At 37.1% G+C, this 23646-nt stretch overlaps 1 protein-coding gene across 1 annotated transcript in view; it reads left to right on the forward strand.

Annotated features, from left to right (window-relative positions):
• Positions 1–23646, forward strand: part of SKAP2 (src kinase associated phosphoprotein 2) — a 153212-nt gene that overhangs the window by 117557 nt on the left and 12009 nt on the right. Inside the window, exons 10-11 of the mRNA XM_082662201.1 lie at positions 15325–15402; positions 21343–21455. Coding sequence (XP_082518327.1) covers positions 15325–15402; positions 21343–21455 — 191 coding nt within the window. The remainder of the gene's footprint in view (positions 1–15324; positions 15403–21342; positions 21456–23646) is intronic.

The following is a 23646-nucleotide window of genomic DNA, read 5'->3' on the forward strand; positions in this document are numbered from 1 at the left end:
AGAGATCTTAAATGGCTGCTGAATTTATGAAGTAAATGATTCTATTCCTATTTAGGGAAAAAATGACATTTGTATATGTAGAGAATTACTCAAAGTAGAGATCTATCCAGATCCCAATGTATACTTTGGTTTTACAAGCTAACAATGATACGTATTTGCATTTGAGGTCATGTCAGATGAGGTTAACTTGGTTATATGAGAATATGTCTTAAAAATGGAGTTGGCATTCCAACCAAATGAAGTCCTTCTTATTTAAATAATGTATTTTATTCCCTATGCCGATCAATCATTTTCTCTCCCAGAAAGTCAAAGCAGTTTTTGCACTATTGATTTGCAAAACTTACATGACATAAACATTATGTGACAGAAGTTGTTTGTTACTGAGAGAGAGGATATCACCTCACAGAAACTTGTCATCTGGAAGTAGGGAAAATCACACAAAGTAATTTTGTTTGTATCATGGCTTTTTCACAGTTGGCTACATTTGTGACAGCTGATTTCATATTAAATACTAACAGAATTTTGTTTATGCTTGAATGTGCTACAGTAGGATGTAGATTTTACTCAGAACCTTCCTGTTTACAAAGTGTTTCATTCCAGTAAATTATACACTTGTAGGCCAGTTATAAAGACCATAGATGTTATGTATCTAAGAAAATTGGGCTACCACTTTGGTGTCAAAATTTTGAAGTTTTATTTTACCCTTGAATCCTAGCAAGTTATTGTTTTTGGAGATCAGAAGTGGTAAATTATTGGGAATTTCATTTGGTACAAACTAATAGAAACAGTTGTTATCAACAGGCGTGGCTTTAGGAAATCATGGATATTAATATAAATTGTGTGATTATAATGAATAAGCTTTGGAAACAGCTAATTGATTGCTGGAAAGAGTTGTCGGACTTTTGATATAGGAAGCAAATTAGAGTTTATATTTCTCATTTTCAAGAACACTAATACAGTGAAAAAAATCGGTATGTTTATTTATGTTGCTTGCAGTGGCATAAAAAGTCGTATTAGTAAATTTTTATGTAATTTTGTGACATATAGTTTTAAAAAGCCTAACTGAATTGAGTTGAATCTTTCTTGTTTGTGATGTGTGTCTACGGTTTGTTTCGTTTTGATATTACTTTTCAATATACGAATATACCCATGAGACGGGCTCTTGCTGAATTTTTGGTCACTGTGTCATCAGTGCTATGAGTGCACATTGTCAGTTGTTTAAACATTGTTGAATCCACTGTGGCCTGGCAAGAAGCATCTGGGAGCCAGACTTTTCCTGTGGACACGTGCCAAGTAGTGTATTGTATTTCTTCACTGAAGTGAACTGTATTGAGATAATTTTTCTTCTTGAGTTTTTTAAGTTCAGAAATTATTTTCCAAGCTAGGGGAAGATCATATGATAAAACTGTTTATAACTACCTGAATTCTATAATAGCTGGTCAAGAATTACTTTTATTTAGTTAGAGTAGGTATAAATAAGTCATTCAGTTAAACTACATTCAGATAGTTAACATTATTCTCCTCATTAGACCATTCTGGAAGGTTCACCTGTCATTTCATGTATTCTCTTTACATCAGTGATTTACTCTAAGGAAGGACAAATAGACATTGAATGCCCCTTTAGGTACTATAGATGGGCATGCCATTAAATTTATATGTTTGATTGTGTTTTTTAATTAGATAGAAATAAACCCTAAATTGCATTCTTAATATATATAATTATAGCATAACATCAGTCTTAACTAAAAATTGTCAGGAAAAGTTTGTAAAGTGTCATTTAACTTTAAAGAAATACCTGAATAGTTGTGGATTGGGGATGAGAAAACAAGAATACTTTGTCACACTGGAAAATAGGCTAGGGGTTATTAGTCTTGGAGTCAGACACTGCCTGGACTCTAGGCTCCTAAGGTGACAGGGATTTGTCTTTCCAGAATGGATAAGGTTATTCCATCTGCTACCCTGGGACGCTGTTGCGTGAGACCTTAAAAAAGTAAGATCTGGTTTGTCCACCATGTACATTGAAAATACCCTGGCTCTTATACACAAGAGCAGACATTTCGTTTATGTTGGCCTTATGTTTGCAATCTCAATAAGAGACACTTTGCAAATGAGAGTTCATCCATACTGTTAGGGGCCCAAAACAGAGCAAGTGTGTTGTTTTTTTAAGCTCAAATTTTTATTCTTATGTACTTTGAAGAACATCAAGTACTGTTTGGCAGGAATGAACATCGAGAGCTCCATCAGATGAACTTTGTGTGCCTAACCTCCCCTTCTTTCCCCTACAGGTTCTACCTTGCTTCTTTTGGCGACTCCTCTCTATAGAAATATTCTAGTTTTAGAAGATCTCTCATTTTCTAGGCCCTGTAACATATTTTATCATAAATTTGTGTGTCAAAAAAATACCTCCCACCTTAGAATTGAAAATGCTTTTAAAAACATAATTCTGAAAGTCTATGTATAGTCCCTCATAGGTACACGGACATTTGTATTTTGAGAATGCCATTCTTTTATACTATGTAAAGTGTTTTTAATTTGCTGCATTTTTCATGTCTTATCGCAGTCAGATCTAGTAAAGAGCTATAGCTGTTTTATTCAGGATTAATCAATCTTCTTGGGCTCCTGGCTAGGACAGAAGCTGCTCTCAGCTCTGCTTGCTTCAGGGCTTGGCCTTATTCTGTTTTCTCATCATATTCAGTCTCTGAGAGGGAGGTGATGGGAGATGATTTTTCCATTTGCAAGCTGCCTTCCAACTGAAAGAAAGATGGAGGGGGCAAAAGCCAAGCTTTTCACTTTCTGTGGCCATTACAAACATGACTCTTCTCTTTTTCAGCAGTGTACACTATTTTTCAAGGGAACTATTTTTTTTTTTTTAGACTGTCAGAGTTAGCCAAGTTATTTTGTCATTGAAGAGTGTTAAAAGTAAGAATATATGTCTATATGACATCATGAATATTAACTTTCTCATAAGTTGAATGTTATGGCAATATGTTAAAGTGCTGTTTAATTAACAAATAAGTGATCTATGCAAAGTCTTACATAGAATGAGAAGAAAAAGTGTAGTGCGGGCTTCCCTGGTGGCGCAGTGGTTGAGAGTCCGCCTGCCAATGCGGGGGACACAGGTTCGTGCCCCAGTCTGGGAAGATCCCACATGCCGCGGAGCGGCTGGGCCCGTGAGCCATGGCCGCTGAGCCTGCGCGTCCGGAGCCTGTGCTCCGCAGCGGGAGAGACCACAACAGTGAGAGGCCCGCGTACAGCAAAAAAAAAAAAAAAAAAAAAAGTGTAGTGCTTCTGAACTTGGGCTCTGGAGGAAGACTGCCTGGATTCAAATGCTGACACTACTTCTTATAGCTGTGTTATGCTGAGCAAGTTACTTAAATGTTTCTATGCCTGTGTTTCTTCATCTGAAAATGGGAGTAACAGCAATACCTTCCTCATAGGGTTTTGAGGATTGAGTAAGATTTCACTGTATAGTGTCATGGCTAGCATGGTGCTTGGCACACAGTACATTCTTAGATTATCATGATAATCACTGTTGTTAAAAATCTTCTGTGCACTGGACATTCAACTTTTTCATTCTCACAATAATTATCTAAAGTAAATTTTGTATTTCTGTTTTCCAGATTGAAAATTGAGGCTCAGAGAGTTTAATTAGCTTGTCTAAGTTTATACAGCTGGTGAAAGAGGATAATGTGAACTTCAGGAATATGAATTTTATTTGCATTTCTGTAGTTCCATTGTATCTTTTGGGATTAATATGGGATTAATTTCTGATTCCATTATGATTGATTTTATTAATTATATTATTATTTAGTATTATTTAGGGAAGTATGCCTATATTTAGAAGTTTAAAAGGCAAGTGATATTTGAAGACAAAGGACGGGGGGATTGAGAGTGACTCTCTTCCCACCCTCTCAGCTCCTTATGTCTGGGACACACAGAGCCAGGGATCAGGATAGTTAGGGGTTTTTTTGGTATTTAGCAACAAGGAATATTCAACTAAGAGTAACTGACCCTGAGAATGTGGAGAGGGCAGAAAAGCAATAAACAGTCATTACCATTGCCTCTTTTTCTTTCTACTATTTGATATAGTTTAAGTGTGGAAGTAGCATATTAAAAAATGAGTGAGACTGAAGGACATAGGAAATAAATAGGGAAACTGCTGCTATACCCAGATTTAATTGTGGAAAAAAATTAGACAAAAGCAGTTGTCATCTTAGAATCCATCATAGCCAGTGAGGAAAAAACCGGCCTCCGCCAGAGATGTTTGCCTAGACTTTAGGAAGGCAGATTTCAGAAAACTCAGAGAAAGAATAGGCACAATGTATGGTGTTAAAGACAAGTGTTTTAAAATGCCATTTAATATCACAGGATGTCAATGGGAAGAAAAAGGGAGAGAAACTAAAACATATCATTGTGCTAGAATCTATCCAATGAATGTAACTTTTAAAGAGACATATATTAGCCATTGAAATGGCCAAATAACCAAAGAAAATATGAAAATAGCTGAAATTTATAAATTATGCTAAAGACAACAAAAGGTATATAATTGCTCTCTGGTTTTGTTTGTTTTTGAAATTATTAGGGGCAGTAATTCAAAGAAAACAATTTAGTTTTTATTTTATTTGCTCCCTTCTGTCAAGAATTATCCTTCAACTGATAAGATTGGTAAGAGATAACAGAAGCCCAGCATGGGCAAAGAGATTCTAATAGAATACCCAGCTAACCGAAATCTGTTTAGTTTTTATTCAACAAATTTTCATGGAAAACAGCTTTTTGTTCTAGCCCGCCCCCCCATGTTAGGCTGCTGTAATGTAAATATGCCCTTGGGGAGTTCACACTTGGAGGCAAGTAGAGTAGTAGACAAATATTTATAATACTGTGTACTAACTAAGGCTGTGAGAACAGAAAGCGGGGAGTGGCCAGCTGCCTGGAGGGATTTGGGAAAAGCATCCTAAGTTGGGGGACATTTGAGCCCTGTCTTCAGGATGAGTAGAATTTAATTTGTCTTCTGACCCAGATAAGACTCTGAAGTGGACTCCAGAGAAGCTACTAAAATAAGGTGTCCAAGAGAGCCTTTTATGCCATAAAGAAGATGAAATAATGATTCTAGAGTAAAACCCAACATGGCTTCAAGGAAATGACAGACATATAACAAAGACAATACCTTCAGTGAGGCATTTGGCCAGAATTCTTATGAAATATTTATGGATATAAAGACCATTAGATAACTGACTCTACAGCAGTGCCCAAAGGGTGTTGACCAATTGATTTTGTGATCACCTTAGGGCTTAGTTCTCAGAATTGTCATACTGCCATGTTCATGAATGCCTTGGGTAGATATATACAGGCTATGCTCTCAATAGACCAAAATCGTGGATCAAATCTAACAGGATGAAGTATGATAGAATATCACACTTGCCCCAAAAATCTAGCTGCCCAAGTATGAGAAAGGAAAGACTTTGCCCCACAGAAAATGGGAAGAACACGGGATTTTGGTCAACAGCTCAATTTGAGTCAACAGTAATTTGATTCAATCCTTAGATTGTGTGCTTTGGGAGTATAAAAGAATTAGCAAGCAGTGCTCTGGGTTAGCAAGATAACAGGTTTTTCATGTTGTGGATCAACAATATTTAGATTTTTAATTAAAACTACCCTAGAGGGCTTCCCTGGTGGCACAGTGGTTGAGAGTCCGCCTGCCGATGCAGGGGACACGGGTTCGTGCCCCAGTTCAGGAAGATCCCACATGCAGCGGAGCGGCTAGGCCCGTGAGCCATGGCTGCGGGGCCTGTGCTCTGCAACGGGAGAGGCAACAGCAGTGAGAGGCCCGCGTACCACACACACAAAAAAAACAAAAAACTACCCTAGAAAGTGCAGGGCAGCAATTCTCACACTTTTTAATCCCAGGAGGTCTTTTCTGTTTGTCTGGGTTTTTTGTTTGTTTGTTGTGGTGGTGGGTTTTTTTGTTTCTTGGCTCTCCCGCATGGCCTGTGGCATCTTAGTTCCCTGACCAGAGATCGAACCCAGGCCCTCTGCAATCAGGAGGCCTTTTCAGTCTTAAGAATTATTGAGGACTCCCAATTATTGAGGACTCTTTTGTTTATGTGGGTTATGCCTCTTAATATTTAGTGTGTTAGAAATTAAAACTGAGAAATATTAAAAATATTAATTAATTTAAAAGTCATAATGATAAGCCCACTACATGTGAACATAAATAACATTGTTTTTGGAAAAATAGATATATTTTCCCAAAATATGAGTGAGGAGTGGCAGATCTCTTGAATGTGTATCTTAATAGGAGACATTTAGACTCTCATATCTGCTTCTGCCTTTACTCTGTTGTTATATGTTGTTTAATTTAAGTACAGTCAGCATGTGAAGAAAATCCAGCCTCATACAGATATGTACTAATAGGAAAAGGAAGTATTTTAATAAACCTTGCAGGTAATGGTGGGTATTCTTCTTTGATACTGTACCCAAACTTGACAAGTGTTCGTTAAAGGCTAGTTGCAATGTGGAGTCCAAAACCATATCAGTGAACTTTCCACACAGTATTACAGCAAAATTCAGGAGACCGTCTTGTACTTTGAATGGATGTTTTACCCATGCGTGCTTTTGTAACATCATGCATTGGTCAGTTGGAAAATATGGGTTCGTTACATTATGCAGAACTTCTAAATATTGACACAGTTATGGTACAATTAAAACATCACATTCAATATCACCACTGATCTCATTAGAAAAGTCCTTAAATGCTGAAGAGTTATCAAGCTTATATCCTAAGATGTAAGTTTCTAAAATTCTAATTTTTGCTTGAAAGGTCAAATTTTATCATGGGCAATAAATGTCAGTTGTTTTTGTTAAAATAACAAGTTCACTTAATTCATTTTTGAGAAAATGTCTGCCAGATTCTTAAGTCTGAGTAACCATAGCCTGTCAGTCATTCTTTCAAGTAAAAATGGTGTTCCATGAAAAAAGCAGCTCGTTCAGTTTACCACTCAATCTCCCACACACCTGGAGCTGCGGCGGCTATGCCTTATACATCCTTCTGATTTTGTCTCACAGCATATTAAAGAGACAGGTATTCAAGATTGATTAAATGAAAATAATAATTTGTCATCGAGGACACTCTTAGGTAAAACCGGCTTGTTTGTTGTTAATGCTACTGCAGGGCAGTGAAGAATACAGTGACAGTCTGGTGCCACTGTGTTAGTTTACGTTGAAGTGTCAGCAGTTTACCCGTCATTGCTCTGCAGCATCAGTGCAAATGTTAACACAATGAAAAAGGCAAATATCTTAATTTTATTATGAAAATAGTTTTGACTTCATAGACCCTCTATGCCCCAAAAGGGTCTTGGAAACCACTGCTGGTATAAGGGATTATAGAACCAATAAGTCAAATGGGTGATGGTTCCTCTTAGAGGGACCTGTGATTTTTCTTTCTTGGACTCTTGAAAATAAGGTTCAGGTGCACTGCACATGAAGAGGTTGAGTGTATTTGCATAAGCAGGCATCAGAAACAGAGTCAAAGCCTGTAACAAATGAGCTCTGCATTCGTAGATCTGCCTTTTTCCTAAGGCTATGGTAGACAGTTCCTTATAAAACAGCCATGTTACAATTAAATGATCTTATCACCAACTTATGTATATTAGATAGTATTTTTTACAGAATGAAACTTAAACTAAAATCTAAGTTAAGATGAAATATTTTACTTTCTAAAAATGGGATGGATTCAAAACAGTTTATAATGAAATACATATACATTTGAGATATTATTATTAAAAATGAGAATAAAGAAAAACCAGTAACTGAATAAGGGTTGTCTAGAAGGAGATGTTAATACTGTTTATGGATAGGTCTTCTGTGACTGAAAATATTTTTTCTTTTTTTGCTTATCTCTATTTTCTGGCTTCTAGCAATGAACAGATACTGCTTTTGTAACAAGAATAATAAGAAAAAAGTTCAATTTAAATTAAAAAAAGAACTTACATGTAGCAAAGTATAATTGTACCAGAAATCCAGAGCCAGGTAGAGGTTACTATAACTGAGAAATAATTTAATTTGGATGTAAATTTTAATATTACAGAATTTATTATACACTTTAATTAAAAAGCTGAGAATTTGAGCTTTGTGAAATAGTTAGAAGAATGTCATATTATAGCATACACCGACTAGAATGCACTGGGACAAGGTGGAGTCGCATTTCATAATTTCCCCATGTCTAGTATTCTATAGGAGTGGGATCATTTGCAGACTCACAGTTACTTCTGACTGATGGAATCTGGCCTAGTAAAACCTTATTTTTAACCTATGTGCTTTCTTTGCCTGCCATCGTTGCCTGTAGATGAACAAGTGTATGTAAGACTGCTCCTGCTACTTAATAGAGAAGTACATCTAGAGCAGCAGGAATGTCTGCAGTGCGTGTTGCATAGAAGGCAGTGCGGGGAGAGAAGAGCAGGGTGGAAGTGCCATGACCTTGGTCCAGTCATCCAACACCCCAGTTCAGTTCCCCTTTAATGAAAGAAGGAAGTTGAACTGGATGATAGCTAAGGTGTCTTTCCCTTCTAAGATTTCTCCCAATTCTGTCAAATGAGATCCTTGCTTGAATTTGAGTTTTTTCCCAACATCCCAACCATGATGTTAACAAGTTTAATGTCTGTGAACAATCATTATTTTTGCATTTTCATGTTTGTGTATAAATTATGAATTTTAATATTATAGTACAGAAATTCACTGTGCTCTAAAGGCATTTATTTTAGCAGTGATAACCTTTTCGTATTAAACCCTATAAGAATAGAATGTCCAGGTTGAAAATTAGCTTCTATGATTGTACAACTATTGCTTATTTTATTGCCTTTTATATCACATTAACCTTCTCGGTTGCTTAATTAATAAGTTGTTGCAAAACACCCAGCTCCTCAGGTAGTGAACTTGATACTGCATGCTAATTGTGCTTTTTTTTTCCCCCTTGAGAAATCTGATTATCTCATTGTCCTCTCCAAATCCTGTTCAAAGTGCTATGGGATAGACGTTATTCTTTCTGCTTTACAGAGAAGACACAGAATTAGAAACAGTGTCGAGGTTGCATGAGTAACTAGACCTTTAACAGTAGGACTCAGTTTGCCTAATTTCCAGGAGAGTAAACATGACTGCCATTTCAGGCATCTTTATCTTTCTTTTCATTTTGAAGTTAGCATAATACTAAAAGGCACATGCTTATATCTTTATAAAAATATATCTTTTATTGCTATAAACTATATGTCAGGCTATTAAATAGATAGAAGAAACCTTTAGAAGTGCCGTATTTTAAGTTCCCAGTAGTCCAGGATTTATAGGCCCTTAAGGAGCTCACTTGTCTTCATTGTCATAATTTTGAATTCCCTCACCCATATCCCTTCGACTTTACTCTTCCACTTCTCTAACCCTTCCACCAGCTTCAGAGCTTGCCCCAGGTGTTGAGAGAGAAGAGGAGGTGAGGTTCCATTTGTATAAATCCTCCCTGTGTTTCTGCCTCTTTTTCATCTTACTGCTAGGACTAGCTGGAGGTGTCTTCAGTTCCCCATCCCATCTGTTCCATCTCCTCCTACTCAGGGGCATCTTGCTTGCAACTCCCTGGAGCCTGAACCCTTGATGAAATGTGCAGGAGAGCCTGTTGTTCTGAAATGTAGGTGAACCTCTTTCAGATCTTTGTGTGTAGAAAGGCTCCTCTTTACCATCTCCATTTAGCTGTGTTTTCCTTATTGAAATAAAGTGAGAAGGTAAAGCTGACTGGCCTCAGAAATAAATCCGTTTTCAATTATGAGTTGCATTAGAGACCTTTACAAACTATCAAATACTGTGTGCTGGCTTTAGGGGCAGTTGAATGTGTAGAACATTAAAGGTGGGGAAGGAGGATGGAGAAGAGAAAGGAGAAGATGCACGTTTGGGACAGCCAGACGTGAAATTCTGTTTCTAAATCGTCGCTGAAAGGATTGCTTAACCTAAGATGTACCTCAAATACAGTGCTATGGTAGGATAGAACCTACCCACTTATGTGAAAATGTTTTCCAAGTCCACAAACAGCCAATATTCACGAGAAATTTTAGCAAAAACTGTATCTATAAACCGAAAATCAAGGAAATGGCACCATGGCTTAGAGCTGGGGCTTCAGTGAAAGCTGTGAAAGTTTAAATCCCAGCTCTTGTTCTAACTGGCTGTGTGAACTTGGACAAATTATTCAAGCTCTGTAAATGTCACTTTTGCATCCATAAAGAGGAAAAAAGAGTTCCTATTATTACCTCATAGAATTGTTAATGAGGATTTAGTTACATAATGGATATAAATGCATATAGTGTGAACATTGAAGCAACACATATTAACGTTTCTTGAGATAAATATATAGTCTCATAATCAGATGAAGCCTGGGCAGGTAGAGATCTAAACCCAAGATTTATTTCAGAGTATAACTTTTGATTCTGTGTTTTATTCTTTTTAAAATTACATTGTAATTCAGGAGAGCTGTTTTCTGAAGATGTTTAGTGAGAAAGGTAATCATCGTGTGAGTCAAGGATTTTCTTGTGTTGTCGTCCTCTTCTCCCTGGAAGACATGATAATATCAGTCCTCAGCCATGATGTGAACATCACACATCCTGTTTTGGTGCTAACAAATTGTCTTTAGCCTTTTCCAAGCAATGTCAGCTGCACATGTCAGTTGCTTATCACTTTTGTTTTTTCGGTTATTTATCCTTAAAAAAGAATGTTAGTAAGTCAGAAATAGCCATTTTGTAAAAACTGCATAGCTAGACAGATCTTTGATCCTTATTAGGGTAATAATCCATCTGTTATGGAACTGGATCAATTTGTAAATTAAATTGATTAATCTAGCAGCGAAAAAGAAAGGTCTTGACTTTTCCCACAGGAAGCATTTCCTCAAATGGTAGTCATTCTAAAAAAATCTGGGAAGACTCAATTTTCTGCTATTCTTTTTCTCTTTGCTCAACTCAGCAAAAAGGCTTAATATGTATCCAAAAAAGAGTGAAAGTAGAATTCAAGCTTTTAGATTCTCTAGGGTCTGGTTGTTCCTGGAGGTCTCATATTTTTGACAGGGTTTAATGTTAAAAACCTTTCAATGACTATAAGAACATTTTTAATACTCATTGGTTAGTTTAGTAAATGTATAACTATGCTTGAGTTATCTTCTGCAATTAGTTCACTTTATTGTTATTTTCATCTTGTTATGATCAAAAAAAAAAAAATCTCCCGGTGATTCTCCTAACAATGTGTGAATGGAATAATAACTTCACATGTTGAAGAGTTTTGTGCTGCAGCTGAGAGGCATGTAAATACAAGCTGCTTGTTTGCAAGAAGCTTCCAGATTTGCAATATGATTGCTATGGAAACCACATAATGAAAACCTTATAACCATCTGTATGGTTTGATGGATTTTATTGCATAGCTGAGCTGTTTTTGTTTACTGTTATTAAAATGTTGAATGGAATATATTAACCCACACATATTGACTATTTGAGGTATTAATTAGTATCGTATAATGACATCATGCCTCAACCCCCAAATAAAATATGTTTAATAATAAACCTAAATAAAACAACATCTGTATGTTTCTAATATATTGTGAAGGTGATTATTGCCTAGAATTTTGGTCACTTGTCCTTATATATTTTTTGAATGATGTGGAGAGGTTTGCTCTGTTAGTAAATGAATGTAGTAGTAGGATTTATTTTCATGATTTTGGAATCCGTTTGTTCACTTAGTATTTATTGAACATCTCCCTTGTACCAGAGTCTATTCAAGATTCAGGTTGAGTTCTTTTCTTCCTAAGATTAAAAAAGCACACACCAGATTTGATTTTGTTGTCTTTTATATGGAAGCTGTTTGTACTGTTAGCCCAAGATAAAATGGGTTGTTTTACTGTTAAGAAAAATTGATATTTGAAACACAGAAGGCTTTGACCTAAAGATAGAAGTTCTAGGTTTGCAAAGGAGAAAGGAAGTGTTTTTAATGAGCATATTATCCTCTAAAATACTTCTTATTAAGCATCTCACATGGATTTCAATTTGGATACTTCACAGTAAATATTTTTAATATCATTCTGAAAGTTTAAGAATACATTGTGCATATAATAGGTACTTAAATTTTAATAAAATAATAAATTCTTAGTAATAAATTCTAAATTCATTGACAACTTTGCCAAGAATGGAGTTTTTCCCACTTAATTCTTGTAATTATTATTATTTTTTTTGTGGTACGTGGGCCTCTCACTGTTGTGGCGTCTCCCGTTGCGGAGCACAGGCTCTGGACGCGCAGGCCCAGCAGCCATGGCTCACGGGCCCAGCTGCTCCGCGGCGTGTGGGATCTTCCCGGACCGGGGCACGAACCCGTGTCCCCTGCATCGGCAGGCGGACTCTCAACCACTGTGCCACCAGGGAAGCCCCTCTTGTAATTATTAATAGTTTTTATGATATCTTGACACTGACTTTGGGTGGTGAGAGTAAATCCCATAGTGTCTTCTTAAGAGCCAGGAATAGTGCTTTCTGTATTAATGTGGTTAAAGCTTTTGACTTCAGGACAAGTGCCCTTAACTATTTTTGAATTTACTTCTTACTATTGAATTTGTGACCAAATTGGAAGAGAGGGAGTGCTGGGGAAAGAGAAAGTATGAAAAGTAAAGAAAGCTTTCTCCTTCACCTCAAAAGAAATTAATGATTTGTAAAACGAGTAGCTTGGACTAAATGATGGTAAATGTCCCTAATACCTTTAAAATCTGTATGAAAACACCCTATTGACCCATTTATGATAACTAGTCCTTGAGGTTTAACATAAGTGAGATAATTGTTGAAGAGAAAAGAGACAGCATTTAGTATTAGACTTTTTATTAGGTCTTCTATGTATTCTTTACTATTTGACTGAACTATATTAAATCGCCAATATTATGTTTAGCTTAATGTGTATAAAGTGCCAATGATTTCCAGCTGTTCCTTATATTGGAGCTTTTATTCTTTTGTTTGAATTGAGTTACAAAAATTTGAAACAGTTATAATTATCTTGTAAGTACAGTAACTCTCAAGCTTGATTTAAATGCTAGTTTTTATTAGTCACCACTTTAAAATTTGCATGGGACTTCTAAATTTACACCTGCATTCTTGACCTGTCTACCAAGCTTTGCAGTTGCCCCTGGACATTTCCTCTGGGTTGCCCCACCAGTATATTAAATGTCCCATATCAGAAACACAACCCCTTGAGTAGCTCATCTTGGCTATTCTCTTTTTAGTAATGATGTTCCCATTTCTCAGTTAACTAAGATCAAAACCTGAGTCATCCTTGGTTGCTCATTCTTTTCCCGTAGCCCTCCACATCCAGTCAGGCAAAGTTTGTCTATTCTAGTTCCTTTCCCCCTCATAACCATCTCCGTTCCATTTCCTCTGCCCCTTCAGTTCAGGACTGACTTCCCCTTTAGCTAGACTAGGAGTCGTTTCTCTCCCCACACCCCTCATCTAGGCTGTCTGGGACAATGGGATGTGATAGCCATTCCTCAAGCAGTTTCAGTCCTGCCCTTTCTCGCCTCAGAAATTTGGGGGGACTCTTGTTCCTCACCAAACATGTAAAAGTCTGAAGTCCACAGCAGGATGTTCACGGCTTTTCAACAATTTGCCCAAATGACTAGCATTATCTCCCATCCTGCTCTTATTCTACAAGAACAGCCTCTGCCTTTATTATTATTATTTTTTTGATAAAAATGGACCATTTTTAAAGTCTTTATTGAATTCATTACAATATTGCTTCTGGTATTTTTCTATTTTTTGGCTGTGAGGCATGTGGGATCTTAGCTGTCCGACCAGGGATTGAACCAGCACCCCCTGCATTGGAAGGCGAAGTTTTAACCACTGGACCGCCAGGGAAGTCCCAAGAGAACCACATTCTTTAGCCAAAATGAATATACTCATGCCTTGTTCTTTTGTTCATGCCTTCCCTTGTCTGGAAATTTCCTCCTTCCCATCTCTCCTTATTCAGATTCTCTCCATCCCTCAGAGCCTTTATGGTATTGCCCCAGTTGGGTGGTTTCTCCTCTGCACTCCTTCAGTACCTTGTACCTCACAGGTCAGGTTTTATGCCCCTTATCCCACTTTCCTTTAGGTTCTGTCTTCTGTCCCCTCTAGGCTGTAACTTCCTGAAGGCAGAAGCTTCCTACTACCCTTGCCTTTCTGGTAGAACCTCTCTCTCTTACAGGTAGTTAATGCTCAATGAAGATTCATGAGTTGAATTATTTAATAGTCATAATGACTGTATTTGTTTCTTTTGCATATTTTTCTTTAAAGTTTTTGATTTTCTTGGAATTACGATTCTTTTTGATCCCAGTTTTTCCTTGACATGCCATTTTGTTCGTATGTCCTGCCTTAAATATTTCTAAATTGTATATTAATCCTTAGGTGGGGCAAGTGGTCATGTAGTAAGTATTTCTTTGATGTAAAAGGATTAACTAGCCTATTGACTCTGTTTAAAAACCCTTCTTATTTAATCTCATCATTTTTCTTCCTATAACTTGGGAAAGGAGTGTGATGGGAGAGTGTAGAAATAACATGAAGATATATATGAACATATGCAGGATAAAGAACATGGATTTTGTCATCATAAACCTAAGTTTGAATAGCAAACATTGGAAGTTTCTTTATCTTTTTGAGTCTCAGTTTATTTCTCTGTAAAATGAGGATTTAAAATGGTTTACCTATGAAGTCTTAACATCTGCTGTAGTGTATGACACATAGTAGTTCCTCAGTGTAATTTGGGGGGTCTTACCTTGAAGGGTGAGGATGCTTCTAGTATCTTCCTGTGATGATCAATTGAGAAAACATGAAGTATCTGATGCTCAGTAAATGACTTCTAGGTTAACTGTATTTTATATCACACATTTTCTCTTTGCTCTGCTGTTGTTTCAGGGACCATGATTTTATCTGTGGTACTCATGCCACAGTATAATGTGGTCAATCCGTATAATGCCGGGTGTCATCTTACTGCATTTTTAGGGCTTTTCTGGATTTAAGATTATTCCAGATGAGTTTCTGTGAATATTTAAAACAAAATACGTGAAACGTTAGTACATACCTTAAATTTTATCAAGCCAACTGGTCAGGTTGCTATTTGGAAATAGCTAGAGGTTTCTTTGTTCAGCTTTCGATTATTGAAAAGGGGATGTGAATGTTGAGTGGTTGCATTCTTTGAAAAGGAATATTTATGTGTTATACACTTTTAGTTTTGCTCTTAAGATGGGGTGAGTACTGTGTCTTTCTCCCTGAGGAAAGCCTTCAGTGTCCCATTTATGTTGTTTATTTACAGAAGAGGAAGAGAATGGAGCTCCGGTGAAAGTGGAGGGGCAAAGGAAGATGAGTCAGGACAGTGTTCACCACACCACAGGTAATGAGTTGTGCAGCTTTCTGGGAAAGCTTATGTTGGTTTTGTTCACTTTCCTTTTCGTCACTTTCTTACTGCTCTAAAGATGTGTCCTCGGCTCCCCGAGGTTGTCTCCTTGGGTCTGGACCTCTTATGGCTGATAAGCTTCTTAGACCCATTTAGGATGCATGAAAACCACTTGAGAAGGATTTATAAAGTAAGCCAATTTATACAAGGTATTCCTTTCTGAATTACTTTGTAACGACTCAATTAGCTTTCATTTCTGCGCAAAGGAGATTTAGTTGCATAAATTAGCTTATCATCATTGAGGAAGTGTCACTGCTAAAGGACAGTTTATAGATACAACATGCAGTTGCTGTCAAACCTATAAGAATGTAATATAGACATCTGTGTATACTTTGTGCTTGAGCAGAACAGACTTCTGCCATTCAGAGACTAACAGGGGACAACAAGTTGCCCAGGGGACTGGCAATGTAGACATCTCTGAAAAGGTCAACTTGACACAGGCTCTGACAATCGACCCACAGCTCTGTCTTCTTTGATAAAAATCAGATAAACTTAAGACCGCTAATTGATCTGCAGCCTGTTTAAATGTTGGCCATGCATATCTTCATTGCATATGATTAACACAGAAAGCAAATGAATTGGGTAAGAAATGCCAGAGTCCAGTGACAGCAGCTTAAAAATGGGAAAAGGACAGTGGTGGACTGGAAGGCTAGGAAGGATATTCCCCTTATCCCTTTCCACTTGGCACGTGGCCCCAGGTACTAATTATGACTAAGACTGGAAAAATAATTGCACGTGCTGTGTACGGAATCACATGATAAAGGCAACTTCTCTTGCTTCTTGTTATTTCCAAATAGCAGGAGATAAACCCTATCTGTAGTGCAAGCATGAGGTTAGTTTTGATAAACCAGCAATTATTTTACACAGAAAGAAGAGAAGGACTGCCTTCTTATCAGGACTTTACACCTCTTCATAGCCACATGTCAGCTGGGGCAAGGTCTGCCATATCATCCCATGTTCTGCAAAGAGCTATAGTTGGGGGTCACCTCCCCTCTCTGATATGTCCATACATCACTCTTTCAAGCTGTCAGGGGCAGGGTGGTCAAGCAGTGTGTGTTCAGGAAGTAAGCTTCTCGAGTCCTTCCTACTGTGGCATGTAGAAAGGAAACAGAGGCCTGATTTCCGGACCTGGACAGGAAAGCAGGAGCAGGTTGCTGCAAAAGGTTTGGGTTTGCTTTTTTCAGAAGGGAAGTGAGGAACAAGTCATTAGATGCAGCTATAAACACCAAGGCTGAGCAAAGCCTTGAGGACAATGTTCACTGGCAGTTTTAAGTACATACGTTTTGTTATTATCATAAAGCTTCTGCCAAAAGCATGTCGTTTTCTTTTTTTTTAAATTTCTGTGCAGGTATAGAAGGTGGACACATACAAATCTTCTTTCCACAAATATGAGTGTTTTGGCTTAAAACAATTATGTTTTTCCAAAACCCTTTTAAAGTAACTATCTCCGAAATTTTTGCCTTTGAGGGAAGGAAGAACAAATCAGGTTTTCCTCAAAGGAATGCAATAAGGAGATCTACCTTTTCATGCAATTGCTATAAAGCACTGCAATAATTCTTATCTTTAGTGACATGAAATTCTTTTCAAGCAACAGTTTTAATGCTTTTGCATACCAGTGACCTTTGCTCTCCCCAGGCTGTCAAAGATGTAACATTAGAAGTTTGTTTGCTGTGCAGGGCAGTGAGTTGACAAGGGTATTACTATCTTGCTGAGCTTCACATGATGTGAACTTCTAACCTTACTCAAGAATGTTATATTTTTCACGTTGACTGATTTTACTAAAGGAAAAATTCTTTTTTCAGACTACTCTAATGTAAAATATATAAGCAGAAACAAAATTAAGCATGTATTTCTTACAAGTTATTTCATGTTTAAGCTTACGTAGCTTGCATATAAAAAATAAAGATTCCATTTGATTTTTTTGAACATTATACAATATGCTTACCTTTCTAAAATAGTTTTTACACCTATGACATTACCCAAGGAGAGATTCTCCATTATCTTATTATTGTGTTTTACCCATTGTCATCATGTTTTAAAAATCTTTTCATTTTTGCAAAAGTCAATATCTCCAATGTTTAGCTTGTACTTTCATAACAATTCTGTTTTTCTTGCTCAGTGATCTGTTTTTGCATGTTTAACTTACAAGAGCAAATACATTGTTTAAATCTTTCACAAGCCAGCTAATTTAGAATGTTATTTTCTTTGTTTCTTTACCTTCTTTTTTAACCATATATGCTTCTTAGGATAAGAAACGTAATGAGATGATTTTTTTTTGATAATTTTGAAAACATGGATCACGGTGTGGATAGAATAGGAAAATTAATTCATATAATAAAGACAACTAAACCGATTTAATTTGTATTCACAATGTAAGCTTATTGGTGGTTTATGACATTATGCTCCATCCCATTTTTGTTGTTGTTGTTGTTTTAAAAAACACATCTCACAGGGATTATTTTTTCAGTGTATAAATGAACAGTGTTAACTTCTGTGAACCCACAGTGCTTCCAAGGATGTCGATGCATATTTTTTTGTGTATGTTTAGACACACTTAAAATTTAGAAAAGTAAACCAGAGGAGCTTGCTGCTCTCTGAAGAACAAGATAATTCTTAATTTTTATGTCTGGAATTCAGTTTAAGAATTTTGACATTACTTTCCGAAGGAGACTAAGGCTAATGAACGTAGACTGCCAGGTTTTCTCCCCCGTTGGGATTCTTCTACATCAGGGGTCTCTAAGCCCCGGGGCCGCGGGGCCGCAGCTTGTTAGGAACCGGGCCGCACAGCAGGAGGTGAGCGGTGGGCAAGCGAGCGAAGCTTCATGTGCCCCTCCCCATCGCTCGCGTTACCGCCTGAACCATTCCCACGATCCCCCCCACCCCGCGCTCCACCACCCCCCGTCCGTGGAAAAATTGTCCTCCATGAAACCAGTCCCTGGTGCCAAAAAGGTTGGGGACCGCTGTTCTACATCATAACTAATATTGCATGCTGAAATAGAATAGTCAATTTGTGTGTACAGGTAGGTAGCCATGTGACATAAACAACTTACTATTCTTTAACAGGGCTCACATATGGGACACAGGAATGAGGTTGGTCTTTGGGTAACATCATCATCAAGATTGCAGAAAGCACAGTAGAAAATGCATCTTGTTCCCAGGACTGCCAGATCACTAGCTCTGTTGACTTTTTACAGCAGTGAGATTTAATGAAATGCCCATGATGCACATCTAGGGAGAGATGCATCTTGCACACGGTTGGGGTCTCTCTTCCCCTCCTGTGCTCCTGTAACTCCCATTAGTGTTAATGGGAGTTTCACTAAGCGCATCGAGGGGAGGAGAGACCCCCAAAGTGATAAGGATTATGTGTTAGAAATCACCATATACTTTCCTCTTCCTTCTTCCCTCTCCCCTGCGTTTGAAAATCTACTGAGTGAAATACTATTGTGAGAGAATCTGAAAAAGGAAAGAGCAAGCAGAGGCTGAACAGCTGCAGAACCCACTGGGATGCTTCAGCTAAGCCAAAACTTCTCTAGTTTTTAACCCAGGTTTTCTTTCTTCAGCCTTTTAGGATCAAGCCTAAGGCTGAGCAGCATGGGGAACACACAGGAGCCTCGACTGGGGAAACCAGCTATTTAGATCCTTTTACCTCCTGGCCAGTGACTATGGGGGAGGGCCTTGCGTGTGAAATGATGTCATCCTCTCTTTGCTCTAATTCCTTGACTTTTAAACTGACACTGACGGACTGCATGGGGCACAACATTTGACCCAGTTAGCAGTTGATTTAATCTGACTAGAATGTTTCAACTTCTAAATCCCTATTTGTCTAAATAAGTGGTTTTTAAAGGAAATCATTCACTTCATTATTAAGTAATTTTTTTCTTAGAAAAATTTGACAATGTTTGGAGAAATCTGTCCAGCCAGAGTGCCCTCTAGTGTCCATTCATAGAATTTCCATAATATATGCTTTGAGGGGAAAATGTAATGAAGGGTGGCCACAAGCATTGTTAGTTCTTGGTTGGATTCCCAGGCTTGTGTACATCCCTGCTAGCTTCTGTGATGAGTGTTCAAATGCGAGAGCGGAAAAGTCAATAAGGTGTCTGTCTCTCTGTCTCCCTCCCTCCTTCTATCCCTCCTTTCCCCCGTCCCCTCTCTTTTTTTGAGTTCTTAGAAAACAAGCGGAAAAACTTTAATAGGAGGATTGTCCTTGTTTATTTTCTTAAAAGTATAATGGAAAAGTCACGTCTTACTTCTTAAATAGTCAGACTCCATATTATTCAGATTTTCTTTTTGGCTTTAAAAAAATGTTTCAGATACTAAAGAGAATTTTTTAAATTTCGAATAAACCTAACACTTTGAGTAAATCACAAGCTATGTGTAATAAGATGAACGCCCTCCTGACACGCTAATGTGACTGGTTGTGTTAGAATTGCCAAGGAGCCTGCTGTTTGAGAGCCATATAACAAAACTAAGATGACAACCCTGATCCAGCATGTGTCTCCACAGTTATCCCCTCAGAATTCAAAGATGACATTCCAATGATGGAAGTTGTCAGCACGTGTATGTTCTGCCTGGTTAGTGAATACAGGGACATCTTATTGATATTGCTTGCATTCTTTTTGCATTAACTCATCAAAACTCAATTATCATGAAATTAAAAACAGGAAACAGTTCTCAGTGTAACAAAAGCAGCCAGTGTATTTAACTCTGTGCTGTGTTTCAGGCGACCCACATTGTATAAGTGACAAAGCATTTATTACCCGGTTTATTGTGGTATTATAGAGCGGAGAGCGCTAAATAATCAATCAGTTAATGGTCTGTATGGCAGTTTGAACACATCACATCCATTGTGCTTATGCTGTTAGAAGGATGAGCTGATAACTGCAGTGTATGTTGCATGTTTATTCAGAGCCTAATGTCCTGAACTAGGGCTGACAGAAATCTTGGAAAATGCAGCTTTAGCACTGGCAGTTTCAAAGTTGCGAAAATATTTTAGAAATAACTTTGAGAGGCTTTGGGTACAAAAGTTCCTAAAGATAAGAGCTGCAATTATCCTTTAGATTACTTTCATTTTATTCTCTTCCTTTAACCAGCTTTATGCTTTGAAAAAGTTTAAATTTAGGGACTTCCCTGGCAGTCCAGGGGTTAAGACTTCGCCTTCCAATGCAGGGGGTGCAGGTTTGATCCCTGGTCCGGGGAGCTAAGATCCCACATGCCTCGTGACCAGAAAAACAAAACATAAAAAAAGCAGAAGCAATATTGTAACAAATTCAATAAAGACTATAAAAATGGTCCATATCAAAAAAATATATATATATATATATATATGCCATTGATGCTTTTTTTTTTTTGAAGTTTAAATCTCAAAAAGTTTTTTTGTTACCTCGTTTGGTTATATTTGTACCTTAGCTCCTTTATTATTATTACTTTTATGATGTGTCCTAAATTCTGTACGGTGCTTATTTCACAACGTGTTTATCACATCTCATGGATATTGCTCATTATACAGGGAGGCTGACTCATCTTCAGAACATGTTGCAAGTGGGCTTAGGTTTGTTATAGAAAATAAGTGGGAAGTAACTTAGGTGCTGGTTTGAAGAAACATGTTGCAATTACAAGTTTTAGGTAAAAACAAGAAAAGGAGAGAGGAAAGAAAAGACATTCAAAATTAGATCTTTTTGAAAATGGTCCTTAATTAGATGAGAGCAAGAAGTAGGATTCTTGTGTGGATGTTATCAAGTGTTCTTTGAATGAGGACAGAATTTTTTTCGACTGTTCTTTGGTGGTTTGGAGTGGCCCTTTAATTGCTATTTGTTCATTTTTAAGTGAGGGCCCATTACATGAAAGCTCTAACTCTTGTTTTCTCTTTCTTCTTCCTAGGAGATAAAAGCACCGATTATGCTAATTTTTACCAGGGTTTGTGGGACTGCACAGGAGCTCTTTCTGATGAATTGTCATTTAAACGTGGTGATGTGATTTACATTCTTAGCAAGGTAAGCAGATACCCCAAAATGACAGCTGTAAAGCATGAATACGAAGCTGCATTTTTATGCATTTGGATCTACAACACTAGGGAAAAATTGCCAATTGGAATTCTTCTAGGTCCTTGTTAACAATTGGGAGTTCACAATAATTATTTTGTCAAGTGAAATATAATCAAATTTTAAACACAATCAGATAACAGGATTCAACTTAACAGTGTGTTTACCTATCACTTCAGCCTTTGGCTCACATCCACACACTGCCTTCTCCAGAAACAATATACTTATGTGAAAGTTAACATTGTAAGGTATTAGGTTATTTATTATGTTTTTCTTTCCTCTTCCTTTTTATTCTTCTGTGTGCTTATTCTGATTTTGTCTGCCATTCTCTACTGGTAACACTGTGTTTATAGAACAAGTTTTTCATCTTTATGTAAATACATCGGGTGTTCCGGCAATTTAAAAGCAATACTTTTCTATTCAGACAGGTTTAGGTAATTTTTTTTAAGTTTAACATAATTGTATTTGTAAACATAATAGCAAAGTATATTGCTATGAACTCATCCTTAGATATACAAAATCATTGTTTCTGCCTCTTAAGATACTGGATTATTCAAAATGCTTCTGGCCTTAAATCTAAAAGTCAAGATTCTTAATTGATTTTACTTCTAATGACATGCATGAGCTCCTTTAACTTTCATATTTTAACTTTGCCTACTGTAACATGGGGGTTAAAAAATATCTCCCTCAGTCTACTTCATGAGGCCACATTAGAAACAAATGATGTGTGGAGACTATTTAAATATAAGTAAAGAAATGTTACATAAATCATAAGTCTAGGAGTTTAATGTGCTTTGTTGATTAGAGAGATATTTTGGAAAGATTATGACTTATTCAGAAAGATAATATGACTTATTAGATACAGAAGAGAATTTGGAAATAAGGTCACTTAATTGAATTTAAACACTAGTTGACTGGTGCATAAAATCATATACAGAAAATCATAGAATATTGGAGTGAGAGATCTTAGGGCTCATCTGTCTATCCTTGGTTTTACAGATAAGGGAATTTGGGTCAAGAAAGTGCCAGAGCCAGTACTTAACAAGGTGTTTTGACTCCCAGATCAGAGCTTTCTGCTCTATTTTTTTCTTATGCCTGTATCTATCTTCCTTCCTTTTTCCCTCTCTTCTTCCCCCCTCCCCCTTCTTTCCTTACTTGTATTTAATTTGTAACTGTCGTAAAGTGCCTAAAATGTGCAGGGGCCCATTCTAGGCACCAGGAATCCAAAAAAAAAAAAAAAAGAGAGATATAAGCCCTTGTAGATTGGAGGAAAATAGTAAGTAAATACAGCCAACTGTGATCATTGCTGGTTGAGGTGCCCAAATAAGACTTGTCCCTTATTTCTCAGTCCTCTGCTCGCTAGTGTATTTTTTTTTTAGAAGGATACTTTCAGTTCTTGGAAGCTATAGATAGCCATATCACAACTCTTGGATTAAGCCTGTTACAGAGCATTCAATAGTCCTGTGTTAAAATGACAGCTTTTTGAGTCAGTTACTTAATATAGAAAACAAACTGATTAGTTTCAGTTCTTGAAAAGAAACTTTCTTGGAATCATTCCTCAAATTTACTTAGCTCACAGTTTCTTTCACCAATTTAGCTGCATAAAATTAAATTGTGTGTAAAATCGCATATAAAATTAAAAGGTTGATTAGCTTCCACTTGGAACTTCAGACTATAGGGATAAATGGCACGTAGCCAGTATGTTTGTATGGTAAAATATGAAACTTACGAAGCCCATGTGGGTTTGTTCTTGAAGCCTTCTTTAGGAATCAAGTTGTCTTTGTTTTTTTGTTTTTTTCAAGTTGTCTTTGTTCCTGAAAGCCTCAGAGTACCAGCCTCTGGGACAGGCTGTGGTGCAAGCAGCGTTCCCATAGGCTTGTCTTATTTCTGCCATTGCCTCAGAAAATCATTTTCTGTGAATATGAAATTGGAAGTACAATCATAGGTGTGTATTATATTTCTAGGATTCTGGGGGAAGTCATTCCTTTTCTCCCAAACCTGTTTTGTGATGACTGTAATTTTATATGTGAAGCCTGTCATAGAGCTGAGGGTGGTAATCCACCTCATAGGAAGAATACACTCCCATCTAAAATTTCTAAATGCTGTTATTTGGGTATGGGCTGCCTGAAAATACTTCCTTTAT

The sequence above is a fragment of the Grampus griseus genome, assembly GCF_964374135.1.
Source record: "Grampus griseus genome assembly, chromosome: 9".
In the NCBI taxonomy this organism is placed as follows: domain Eukaryota; kingdom Metazoa; phylum Chordata; class Mammalia; order Artiodactyla; family Delphinidae; genus Grampus; species Grampus griseus.